The sequence below is a fragment of the Rana temporaria genome, chromosome 4, assembly GCF_905171775.1.
Source record: "Rana temporaria chromosome 4, aRanTem1.1, whole genome shotgun sequence".
NCBI lineage: Eukaryota > Metazoa > Chordata > Amphibia > Anura > Ranidae > Rana > Rana temporaria.
The window spans coordinates 197,841,840-197,854,766 of record NC_053492.1 but is presented as its reverse complement, the minus strand read 5'-3'; the positions used below and the strand labels follow the sequence as shown (position 1 = coordinate 197,854,766).

The following is a 12,927-nucleotide window of genomic DNA, read 5'->3' as shown; positions in this document are numbered from 1 at the left end:
TCCTTCTTCCCCCTCTTTCTCTCCTCCCTCGCTCTCTCCTTCTCCCGTGGCAAGTGACACACTGAATCTGGTGACGAGATGGATGGTAAGTGACATGCTAAATCTGGTGACAAGTGACGATGGCAAGTGACACACTGAATCTGGTGGCAGGTGATAATGGCAAGTGACACGCTGAATCTGTTGACAGGTGACAATGGCAAGTGACAGGCGGAATCTGGCGGTAGGGGATGGGTGGCAATTGACATGCTGAATTTGGTGACAGGTGACAATGGCAAGTGACATGCTGAACCTGGTGACGGGTGACAGTGGCAAGTGACACGCTGAATTATTAATTATCTGTAAATTAGATATATTGTACTTTCATTCTTGAGAGTGGTGCGTAAATTGGGGCAACCTTGTAGGGGCCCCATAGCATTACTTTGCCCATAATGCTATTAAGATGGCCCTGTTGTAGTATATGATATGACTTGTTTTCTCAAACCTAGCTCCAACAAAGTAGATTTTTCGATTTTTGAGTGCTGTGGACCTTAATAAAAAGTACTCTCCAGACATTAATCAAAATACTCCACATACTTAGAGAGAATTTAGCCTTGGGTGATAGCACAAATCAATCTACATATTTATTTAGTTGGCTAAAGCAAACCAAATTCTAGAAATGTATCTTTTTAGTAATAGTAAAGGATGGTAAACACTTACAATTGTCACCGCTTATGACATCAGCTATTGTAAGCGCTGTTGAACGTTTACTTGTTTGATTATTTTTCTTAATATAATCCTCCAATTCAACATTTAAGAAATCAATTACTGTGATATTTGCTATATATGTAAACCGTGCTGTGAAATTTGCAGTCCAAGTAATATTACTAATATTCCTAAAAAGAATAAGAAGAATACAAAATAATCAAACCATAAAAATGTAAACATAATTACTAAAAATGAAATTCTAGCATTCACATCTAAATGTTTGTGTATAGAAACAACAACATGTAACATGTCAAAGCAGCAATTTAATACATCTAGTAATGTAGACACCAAATTACTTGAAGCTGCTGCACTGACTGAAACAGAGTTAAAGGGGTTGTAAAGGTACAATTTTATTTTCCTAAATAGCTTCCTTTACCTTGGTGCAGTCCTCCTTCACTTACCTCATCCTTTGATTTTGCTTTTTGTCCTTATTTCTTCTGAGAAATCCTCACTTCCTGTTCTTCTGTCTGTAACTCCACACAGTAATGCAAGGCTTTCTCCCTGGTGTGGAGTGTCGTGCTCGCCCCCTCCCTTGGACTACAGGAGAGTCAGGTTGCCCACTAACACACAGCTCCTTTCTCTATCTGCAACATAGTGAGCGTCCTGATTCTCCTGTAGTACAATGTATACAATGTATACTGATAACAGTGGAAACTTTCTGTATATAAAAATACTTATGCTGGTAAAAATGATCCTCTAACTTGTTGAACAATTTTTTCCTGAAGATGTTCAGTGTCACTTTCTGAGAAATGCTCTTTTTACAAATTATCATGCAGAGTGCAGGGGAGTTACAGTCTACAAGATATATGCTGCTTTTTAAAGCACAAAGAAAAAGAAAACACGATTGAACTAGTCCCACAAATTTCTCATCTATTTATTTGGACCATTTTAATAAACAACTTTAATTGATTTCCTTAAATCTTTAGAAAAAATTTGCCTGTTTATGATCAGACTTAATTTTTTGTTTTCTTCAGCCACACTTATGCCGCGTACACACGGTCGTTTTTTGTGATGAAATAAAACAAAGTTTTTTCTCATGAAACAAAACAACGTTTTTCGAACTTCATTTTAAAAAACGACGTTGCCTACACACCATCGTTTTTTCAAAATGCTCTAGCAAAGCGCGGTTACGTTCAGCACGTACGACGGCACTCTGTTCCATTCAAGCTCGCGTCATAACTTGCTTCTGAGCATGCGTGGGTTTAAAAACGTTGTTTTAAACGTCGTTTTACCCACACGCTATAATTTTAAATGACACAAAAAACTGCGTTTTCAAAAACGACATAAAAAATTGAAGCATGTTCGAAAAAAAAATTTTGTCGTTTTTCAGAAGACATATAACAACGTTTTCCCCACACACGGTCATTTTAAATGACGTTTTTAAAAATGACGTTTTTTTTCATCACAAAAAACGACTGTGTGAACGCGGCATTAGGATAATATCCTGCAGTTATATTATAAGAAACAAGCAACAAATCCATTTTGTGAAAGCTCCACATTCCACTTCTGTATATGGTATATTGAGTATATATGGCCCATGTCATGTTAACAGCATTCTGAGTTTATTGTAGACATCACTCTCACAACATATTTTTGCATTACTTAATTATACATGTATGTGATATAACAGACCCATGGATACAGGAGACCAGTCTCTTGTAGCAAATGTGCTGCAAGAGTGGTTTCTACAGTGTACTTAGGAGGCATTTGAAAGGGGTATTGTGAGAATATTGGTAATCCAATTCATACCCCATCCAGTAAAATCAAGTCATTTATCTCTTACTAGTATCATTCTTACGTAGGCCATAGAAAGCGTGAATTTTTTCCCTGCAACCACAGGGGGCGAGTGATACATAGCCGCCAACTGTATCACAGGAGCGCGCCTGCAAGCTAACCCCCACTGGGAGAGAGCTTCCCAGGGGGGGTTAGCTCTTGCGGGGCAGAGCCGAGACAGCCACAGAGGGACCCCAGAAGACGAGGATCGGGGCCACTCTGCAATATGAGCTGCACAGTGGAGGTAAGTATTACATGTTTGTTAATTAAAAAAAAAAAAAAAACCTTTACAACCCATTTAATATATAGGTTTAAACTTTAACCACCTCAATACAGGGGACTTTCACCCCCTTCCTGCTCAGGCCATTTTTCATCTTTCAGGTTGTTCTAATTTGAATGACAATTGTGCGGTCATGCTACACTGTAACCATGTGAATTTTTAATAATTTTCTAACTTCTGGGGGTCCCCCCCCCCCCCCAAAAAAAAAGACTGAAAATTTCCGATCTAATGCTGGGTGAGCCACTACTTATATTGGCATGGGGTGGGCCCCACACCCCTTATGCCATCATTTCCCCATCATTCCCTGGGCGTTGACATCATAAGGGGTGGGGCCTCTGGATGAAGTCACCTGGCGTGACCCAGCCCCATGCCAATATAAGTAGTGGCACACCCAGCATTAGAGCAGGAGAAAGCATTGAGTCAACATCGGAAGAAAAATAGAGGGAGAAGAACTGGAGAGGGCTAGAAGACATCAGCGGAGAGCAGAGAAGAGCCGGAGAGGGAAGAAGAAAATTTAAGCGACGCCAGAGCTGCTTTAATAAATAACTTTAAAAACCTGTATAATGTGTTTATTTTTGACACTTTTTTTTAGGTGAATGGGTACAATGTACCCCACACATATTCACATAGGGTGGGGGGCCGGGATTTGGGGGCTCCCTTGTTTCGATAAGCTCCCCGTCCGCAGACCCCGACAACCAATGGCTAGTAAAAAACGCGCACTTTTCTTCTGCCAGTAAATGCCAGTTAAGAGGAAAAGGTTGGCAGTAAAAAATATGGCCGTGACAAATGGCTCGGAACTGTGCATGCGTAGCTCGGGGTCGGAGTCGGCTGAGACCACCCAAGTGCCTGCCACAGTGTGTTTAGATGGTACCGGCAGGGGTAGGTCTGGTGGAGGGGGTGCCTGAGCATTTTGTGTGATGGCGGGAGCCTCGTGTGCGGATCTGCGGGATAGGAGCAATGCAAGCCGGGAGCATGACTGTCAGTGCTGTTTGGACTGGAGTGGACTGATGGGACTACCTGGCATAGAGAGAGACTGTCACTGTGACTCAGGAGGGAATTTGTCAGTGATCTGTGCTTCTGCACACTGCTGTCAGTGTCACCGTGAGAGTCAATTTCATGTGTGTGTGCCACCAATTCAAATTTCCTGCCCCTGAGTCCTGTCCTTGAGTCACGTATTTATTGAAAATAAAATAAGAAATATGTTTTTTGCCTCAATATCTACCTTAAATTGATTGTAAAGGTTTGTTTAAAAAAAAAAAAAAAAACATGTCATACTTACCATCTCTGTGCAAGAGCCGCATTCCATGGGGGCAATCGTGCAGGCGTGCTCCCGAGTCCTGCTGCTGCGTCCATTGACACAGACAAATAGAGCTTTCTTTTGGTGGTATTTGATCACCTCTACGGTTTTTATTTTTTGCACTATAAACAAAAAAGGAGCGACAATTTGTCGCACATGTAACTTTGTGTCCAAAATCGCATGACAAGTCATACTAGTGGAAACAGAGACTTAGGGCCTGATTTACCAAGCCTTTACTCCATGACTCATGGAGTAAAAGCAGGAGTAGCAGCCGTTTGGCCATTTACTAAAGAAATACGCTGCTAGTGCAGTGTATTTCCCTAGTTACTAATGTGCTCCGTGCGCCCAGGAGAGGGTGCATTGTGCACCAGTACAGACCTGGCGCACGGCACATTAAACTGTAAATTGCGGGGGTTTGGGCGGGAGTTTATTAGGGGGGGAGGTGGGGGGATGCAGGGGAAGTGAAGTGACATGTGTTTGAATGTGTTTGGCGGGCCGAATTGAAAGGGAAAGTGTTTTTTGAAAACAGATCCCCGTACGCTTGCACAGTGCGCCTGAACCTCGGGAGGTTCATTTGCATACTGGGCATGCGCAGAGAGAAAAGTCAGGGATTCCCGTGCGCCTTGTCAGTACGCCGTGAAAATCTTGGTAAATACCAAGCGGCGTACCCGTGATTGCGCTGCGTGACGCGGCGCACGGGAATCTCCGAGCTGTTTTCAGCCCTGAAGGGGAACTCGGCGCCAAATTTCAAACTTGAAATCGGCGCGGGTCCCCCTTCAGGGCTACATTAGGCTCTTAGGCTTGGTCCGGAACGTGAGGGGTTAAACCCGCGCCGATTCGGCGCGGGGGTCCCCCCCAGATCCAAACCAAGCCCTCATCCCAAGCATGCAGTCTGGCCCGGACAGGAATGGGGGAGGGGACGAGCGAGCGCCCCCCCCCCCTCCTGAGCCGTACCAGACCGCATGCCCTCAACATGGGGGAGTGTGTGCTGTGGGGGAGGGGGGCACTGCCCCCCCACCCCACAGCACTCTTGCCCCCATGTCGATAGGGACAAGAGCCTCTTCCCGACAACCCTTGCCATTGGTTGTCGGGGTATGCGGGCGGGGCTAATCGGAATCTGCGAGCTCCCTTTAATAAGGGGGTCCCCAGATGCTGGCCCCCCACCCTATGTGAATGAGTATGGGGTACATCGTACCTCTACCCATTCACATGGGGGAAATGTAAAGTAAAAAAAAACACACCACACAGAATAAAATATTTTATTAATCTGCTCCGGAGCCCCCCCTTTCTTCTTTAGCTCTCTTAGAAGGGGGGGTTTCTTCTCTCCCGATCTTCCGCCGGGACCCTGGGCTTCGGTGATTTCTGCCGGGGGAGGGCGCCATCCCTCGGTCCTCTCCGGAGCCTTCCGCCGGATGCCCCCACCCCATTTAAGCTCTTTTTCATTAGGGAGGGGCATCCGGACTTCGGGGTCTTCTGCCGGGGGATGGCGCCTATCCCCCGGTCTTTCCGGTGCCTTCCGCCAGGGTTCCGGTCTTCCTGGTCTTCTGCCGGGGGTGCGCCAACTCCCAGGTCTTTTCTCTTCTGTCTTCTCTGCTCCCTCTTCTGCCTGGCTCCCCCGCGGAGCCAGGGCTTTCTTCCGTCTTCTTTCTTCTCTCTTCCTTCTTCTGCCTGTCTCCTCCGGGAGCACAGGGCTTGTCTCCGCTGTCTTCTTGCTTCTCTTCCATTGGATGTTGACACGACGAGGTCCGGCGCTGGAATGCCGTCTGAGCAGTGGGCATGGACTTATATAGGGCAATGCCACCATGTGACCTCAACCCATGTGACATCACATTCCCATCATGCCCAGGGAATGTGATGTCACATGGGTTGAGGTCACATGGTGGCATTACCCTATATAAGTCCATGCCCGCCGCTGACACGGCATGTCAGCGCGGAACCTCGTCGTGTCAACATCGAATGGAAGAGAAGGAAGAAGACAGCGGAGACAAGCCCTGGGCTCCCGGAGGAGACAGGCAGAAGAAGGAAGAGAGAAGAAAGAAGACGGAAGAAAGCCCTGGCTCCGCGGGGGAGCCAGGCAGAAGAGGGAGCAGAGAAGACAGAAGAGAAAAGACCGGGGAGTTGGCGCACCCCCGGCAGAAGACCAGGAAGACCGGAACCCTGGCGGAAGGCACCGGAAAGACCGGGGGATAGGCGCCATCCCCCGGCAGAAGACCCCGAAGTCCGGATGCCCCTCCCTAATGAAAAAGAGCTTAAATGGGGTGGGGGCATCCGGCGGAAGGCTCCGGAGAGGACCGAGGGATGGCGCCCTCCCCCGGCAGAAATCACCGAAGCCCAGGGTCCCGGCGGAAGATCGGGAGAGAAGAAACCCCCCCTTCTAAGAGAGCTAAAGAAGAAAGGGGGGGCTCCGGAGCAGATTAATAAAATATTTTATTCTGTGTGGTGTTTTTTTTACTTTACATTTCCCCCATGTGAATGGGTAGAGGTACGATGTACCCCATACTCATTCACATAGGGTGGGGGGCCGGAATCTGGGGACCCCTTTATTAAAGGGGTCTCTCAGATTCTGATAAGCTCTCCGCCCGCATACCCCGACAACCAACGGCCAGGGTTGTCGGGAAGAGGCTCTTGTCCCTATCGACATGGGGGCAAGAGTGCTTTGGGGTGGGGGGGCAGTGCCCCCCTCCCCCACAGCACACACTCCCCCATGTTGAGGGCATGTGGTCTGGTATGGCTCAGGAGGGAGGGGGGCGCTCGCTCGTCCCCACCCCCATTCCTGTCTGACCAGACTGCGTGCCTGGGATAAGTGCTTGGTTTGGATCTTGGGGGTGACCCCCGCGCTATTTTTTTTTGCGCGGGTTTAACCCCTTATGTTCCAGACCAAGCCTAAGAGCCTGGTATGCACCTGGAGGGAACCCACCTTATTTTTTTTTTGGGGGGGTCTGGAGTTCCCCTTCATGAACAGCGATCTGTCATTTACACATGTCAGTCCCCCCCCCCCTACAGTTAGAACACACCCAGGGAACATATTTAACCCCTCCCTCGCACCTAGTGTTAACCCCTTCCCTGCCAGTGGCATTTTTTGAGTAAGCAATGCATTTTTTACAGCACTGATCGCTAGAAAAATGCCAATGGTTCCAAAAAAGTGTTCGATGTGTCCGCCATAATGTCGCAGTACCGATAAAAATCGCTGATCGCCCCAATAACTAGTTAAAACAACAAAAAAAAAATTTGTAGACGCTATAACTTTTGCAAAAACCAAACACTAAACGCTATTTGCGATTTTTTGGAACCAAAAAGATGTAGAATACGTATCGGCCTAAACTGAGGGGTTTTTTAGTTTTTTCAATATATATTTTTGGGGATATTTATTATAGCAAAAAGTAAAAATAATTTTTACATATGTGGGCGGGACTTACGCAAGTCCCGCCCACATATATAAACATTGTTCAAACCACACATGTGAGGTATTGACGCGTGCGTTAGAGCGAGAGCAATACTTTTACCACTAGACCTTCTTTGTAACTATAAACTGGTAACCTGGAAAAAAAAGAAAAAGGTCGCCTATGGGGATATTCACGGAATTCATTTTGGCCCCATTGCAGGAGTGTTTCCAATAGTAAAGCGTGACATGTAAGGTATCTATTTACTCAGTGTAACATCATCTTTCACATTATCCCCAAAAATTGGGCTCACTTTTGTGTTTTGTTAATTTTTAACCACTTGAGCCCGGACCATATTTCTGGTCAATGACCGGGCAAGTTTTTGTGATTCGGCACGGCGTCGCTTTAACTGACAATTGCGCAGTCGTGCGACGTGGCTCCCAAACAAAATTGGCAACCTTTTTTTTCACACAAATAGATTATTAAATGTGCGTGTTTACTTCTGTCTTTAACACCTCCCCTTCAGGCTGGAAAGCATCAGATCAGGGGAAACAAAACAAAAAAAGCTCTCATTCCATTGCAGCTTGGTTCCTACATGTGTGATGAACTGAGCATGCTCAAACACTTAGAAAAAAAATATCCTTTCTTTTTAAAAGGTGAAAAACACTCATTGGATGCTCATAGAGCGTGGTTTGGATTAATTGCAGGTGTGCCCAATTACAAGCTCACCCAAACTAGAGACTGCAATTTGTTCATGTGATTTCAATTGCTTCATTACTAGCACTGTTATAAAAAGCTTGGATCGATCAGTCCTCAGCTGCCCTCAGAAGGGGCAGGCTGGCAGAAATGCTGTTGCTAAACACAAATGTGGTTTGTTGCATGGGTTTTGTTTTATTTTGCCAATGGTTTTGGTTTATTTTTAAATGATGTTCACTTTGATGTATTTGTCTATGTGGCCTTATTTTATGAAAAATGTGTAAAGCTATGGTTATTTAGAATTTTGAAATGTATTTTTGTTTGTTTGTCTTTTTTTGCTTTCCTTGTTTTGTTGACCAATAAAAATTACTTTAAAATTGTTAAGTTTTTGTCTTTTGTTACTTTTTCATGCTACATATGTTGACAGCTGCAGCTGAACTAGGTTTGGGCCTAACAAATTATGTGTGATTTTTGTCTAAGCTTCTTTCCTGGTGTGTAATCATGAAATGTTTGCCATGTTTATTCTCCCTGACTTTAAAGACAAAAACTGGTAAGTATTTTATTTATTCTGCAGTGGTCCTCAGCCCTCAAGTACCCCCGACAGGACATGTTTTGGGGATTTCTCTTATCAAGAATTGCTGTCCAGACTGTATTTTAAAGCACATGTGCAAGATGAAGGAAAACCTGCAAACATGGCCTGTGGGGGGGGTTTGCTATTGGTGGACAGGCTTGACGTGCTGATTTACAGCACTGTGCTTAAATCTAGCGCAAGGCAATCCTATTCAAATTGTGGGTGTTTGAGGGAAGCCAAGTGAGTGTTAGAACCCCTGCTTTGTGTTTTTTTATTTTTGTGTTGAGCTTTGTGTCCCTTTTCTTAAAATTGGCTTCACTTCCTGTCACACAGCTGAACAGGAAGTGAGGTTAAAACCCTACCAGTGTCATTTCTTGGGGACACAGGTCAATCTAACTAGTGTCCCCATTAAGCAAATTGCACTCCAGCACTGCTGTGTACACCCCAAATCATGGGTCTTCAAACTACGGCCCTCCAGTTGTTCAGGAACTACAATTCCCATCATGCCTAGTCATGTCTGTGAATGTCAGTGCATTACAAGGCCTCATGGGATGTGTAGTTCTAAAACAGCTGGAGGGCCGTAGTTTGAGGATCCCTGCCCCAAATGATTATTTAGTTTGGGGTTTAGTAAAGGCAAAGCCACTCTGCAGTACAAGCATAGTTGCTGAAAATCAGAGAGGAAGCACTGATGGTTTTAACATCCAATCCTGTAGAAGCAAAGTTGTTTTGTTTTCTTTCTTCCTTGCTTTGCACTTGTAGTGCAAAGTGGATTTGCCTTTAGTCAATGGACCCCAAAGTCCAAGATCCCTAATAATTTGGGGTGTACACAGCAAAATGCTAGAGTGCAATTTACATAATGGGAAACTATTTAGCTTGATCTCTGTGTCCCCAAGAAAAGATATTAGTAAGGTTTTACCCTCACTTCCTGTTTGGCTATGTGACAGGAAGTGAATGAATTAGAAAGGGTGAAGACACCTCACAAATGTTGTCACTATCAGGGGTGCAGACATCCCCAAAAAATGAGCAGATAATACTTATTTGCAAATTAATAATTTTTTAGTTAACATTGGGTGGGGTGCTCTAACGCACACATTCCTACATATTAGCAACGCTCTATCCTGGCCTTTTGGCATGGTTATATTTTTTGGGGCTCTCAATAAAACTCTATGAAATTTGTGCTTAAACTAGAACCAGGGGCGGACTGACAACTCATGTGGCCCCTGGGCAATAGAAGATTATGGGGCCCCTCTGGCTTACAGATGACCACCACGCCAGGAGGTAGTGCAGAGGCGGGCAGCTAAAATCTTGGGATATTCACATTAAAAGCATGTCATTTTCGGACATATCAGGGACAGATCTAAAAAAACACAGATTTTTACATACTGTCCCTGGTTTTACTGAGCCTGGCAACCCGGATGGGGCCCCCTAGTGGCATGGGGCCCTTGGGCAGTGCCCGAGTGACTCAATGGTCAGTCTGCCCCTGACAAGAACTATAATCAACAAGTTTTATTTTCTTTAATTTTGGATAGAGTGAGGGAGTGTTATAGGCCCTGTCAGTTTATTTTGTATTATCTGTGTCCAATTGGGGAGATTTGCCTTCACTTCCTGCCCCATAGCCAAACAGGAAGTGAGAGAAAAACTATGCAAATTAACCACTTCCCGCCCAGCCTATGGCCGATTTACGTCCGGGAAGTGGTTACACAATCCTGACAGGACGTCCTGCAGGATTTCATGCCGCACGCGCCTGTGGGGGCACGCAGTGCGGCGATCGGTGATGCGGGGTGTCAGTCTGATCTCAGTAAAGAGTCTCTCACGGAGACGGAGACTCTTTACCACGTGATCAGCCGTGTCCAATCACGGCTGATCACGATGTAAACAGGAAGAGCCATCGATGGCTCTTCCTCACTCGCGTCTGACAGACGCGAGTATAGGAGAGCCGATCGGCGGCTCTCCTGACAGGGGGCGTTCGCGCTGATTGTTTATCAGCGCAGCCCCCCCTCGGATCACCACACTGGACCACCAGGGATGCCCACCCTGGACCACCAGGGTGTGCAAAAACAAAAAAAATATAGAACAAAAAAACAAAAAGCAATAAAAAATAAGAAAAAAGATGCCAATCAGTGCCCACAAATGGGCACTGACTGGGAAAATCAGTGCCACCCCACAGTGTCCATCAGTGCCACCCCACAGTGCCCATCCATGCACAGTGCCCACCTATCAGTGCCCACCTGTGCCACCCATAAGTATCCATCAGTGCCACCCATAAGTGCCGCCCATAAGTATCCATCAGTGCCACCCATAAGTGCCGCCCATCTGTGCCGCCCATGAGTGCCCATCAGTGCCGCCTATGAGTGCCCATCAGTGCCGCATAGCAGCGCCGCCAATCAATGCCACCTCATCTGTGCCGTCAGTACTACCTCATCGATGTCCATCAGTGCCATCTCATCGGTGCCCATCAGTGCCGCCATATCAGTGCCCGTAATTGAAAGAGAAAAACTTATTTACAAAAAAATTAACCTAAAAAAAGAAAAAGGTTTTTTTGTTTCAAAATTTGCAGTCTTTTTTTAGTTGTTGCGCAAAAAAAAAAACGCAGAGGTGATCAAATAACAACAAAAGAAAGCTCTATTTGTGGGGAAAAAAGGACGCCAATTTTGTTTGGGTACAGTGTTGTATGACCGCGCAATTGCCATTCAAAGTGCGACAGTGTTGAAAGCTGAAAATTGGCTTGGCGGGAAGGTGCGTAAGTGCCTGGTATGGAAGTGGTTAAGGGAATCCAGTGCCCCCCCAGAACTAGTGTGTGGGTCCCCTGAAAATTACTGGGCGGGGTTATACAAAAACAGGGTGTGACCTTGACAGGAAGGGGTGGGTCATTTTTCTATTAGGAGGTGCAGATATGTAGTCAGGCCTAGGGCAGAACCAAACCTTAATATACTACTGCATATTAGGGCTTATTTAGACCGGAACCGATTTACAGCGTGTTTTTATATTGTGGGAGGAAACCCACGCAGGCACAGGGAGAACATGCAAACTCCATGCAGATGCTGTCACGGGCGGGATTCGAACCAACGACTCTTTTGCTGCTAGGTCAAAGTGCTATACACTACACCACTGTGGTGAACGAACATGATTGCAGCTGAAAGCATGAGAACTTTTATTTTTTTTTTCAATACCATGCTTTCCAGCCTTATTGACCCCGCCTCTCTCCATAAAGAGGACCTGTCACACACTAGTCCTATTACAAGGGATGTTTACATTCCTTGTAATAGGAAGAAAACTGATCATTTTTTTTTTATTTTTTTATTTCAGTGTAAAACATTATAAAACTAAATAAAAATAAATAAGAAAACCCCCAAAAAAATTTTTAAAGCGCCCCGTCCCGACGAGCTCGCGCACAGAAGCAAACGCATACGCGAGTAGCGCCCGCATATGAAAACGGTATTCAAACCACACAAGTGAGGTATCGCCGCGATCGTTAGAGTGAGAGCAATAATTCTAGCCCTAGACCTACTCTGCAACTCAAAAAATGCAACCTGTAGAATTTTTTAAACGTCGCCTATCGAGATTTTTAAAGGGTAAAAGTTTGATGCCATGCCACGAGCGGGCGCAATTTTTAAGCGTGACATGTTGGGTATCATTTTACTCGGCGTAACATTATCTTTCACAATATATAAAAAAATTGGGCAAAATGTATTGTTGTCTTATTTTTTAATTCAAAAAAGTGATTTTTATCCAAAAAAAGTGCGCTTGTAAGACCGCTGCGCAAATACGGTGTGACAAAAAGTATTGCAATGACTGCCATTTTATTCCCTAGGATGTCTGCTAAAAAAAAATATATAATGTTTGGGGGTTCTGATTAATTTTCTAGCCAAAAAATTGTGATTTTCACATGAAGGAGAGAAGTGCCAGAATTAACCCGGTGGGCAAGTGGTTAAAGTACTCATGGCTATAAAGAATAGAGTCATTGCTCATTAAAAAAAAAAAAAAAAAAAAGGGGGTCCCTCCAAATTAAATTACCAGGCCCTTCAGGTCTGGAATGGATATTAAGGGGAACCCCGCCGTAAAAAAAACCCCAAAAAATGGCGTGGGGTCCCCCCAAATATCCATACCAGACCCTTCAGGTCTGGTGTGGATTTTAAGGGGAACTCCACCCCAAATTGAAAAAAAAAATGGCGTGGAGTCCCCCTAA

At 45.2% G+C, this 12,927-nt stretch overlaps 1 protein-coding gene across 1 annotated transcript in view; it reads right to left on the bottom strand.

The window, feature by feature from the left end:
• Positions 1 to 12,927, bottom strand: part of LOC120936885 — a 218,120-nt gene that overhangs the window by 26,217 nt on the left and 178,976 nt on the right. The window contains exon 49 of the mRNA XM_040349651.1: positions 697 to 872. Within this exon, the coding sequence (XP_040205585.1) occupies positions 697 to 872 (176 nt within the window). The remainder of the gene's footprint in view (positions 1 to 696; positions 873 to 12,927) is intronic.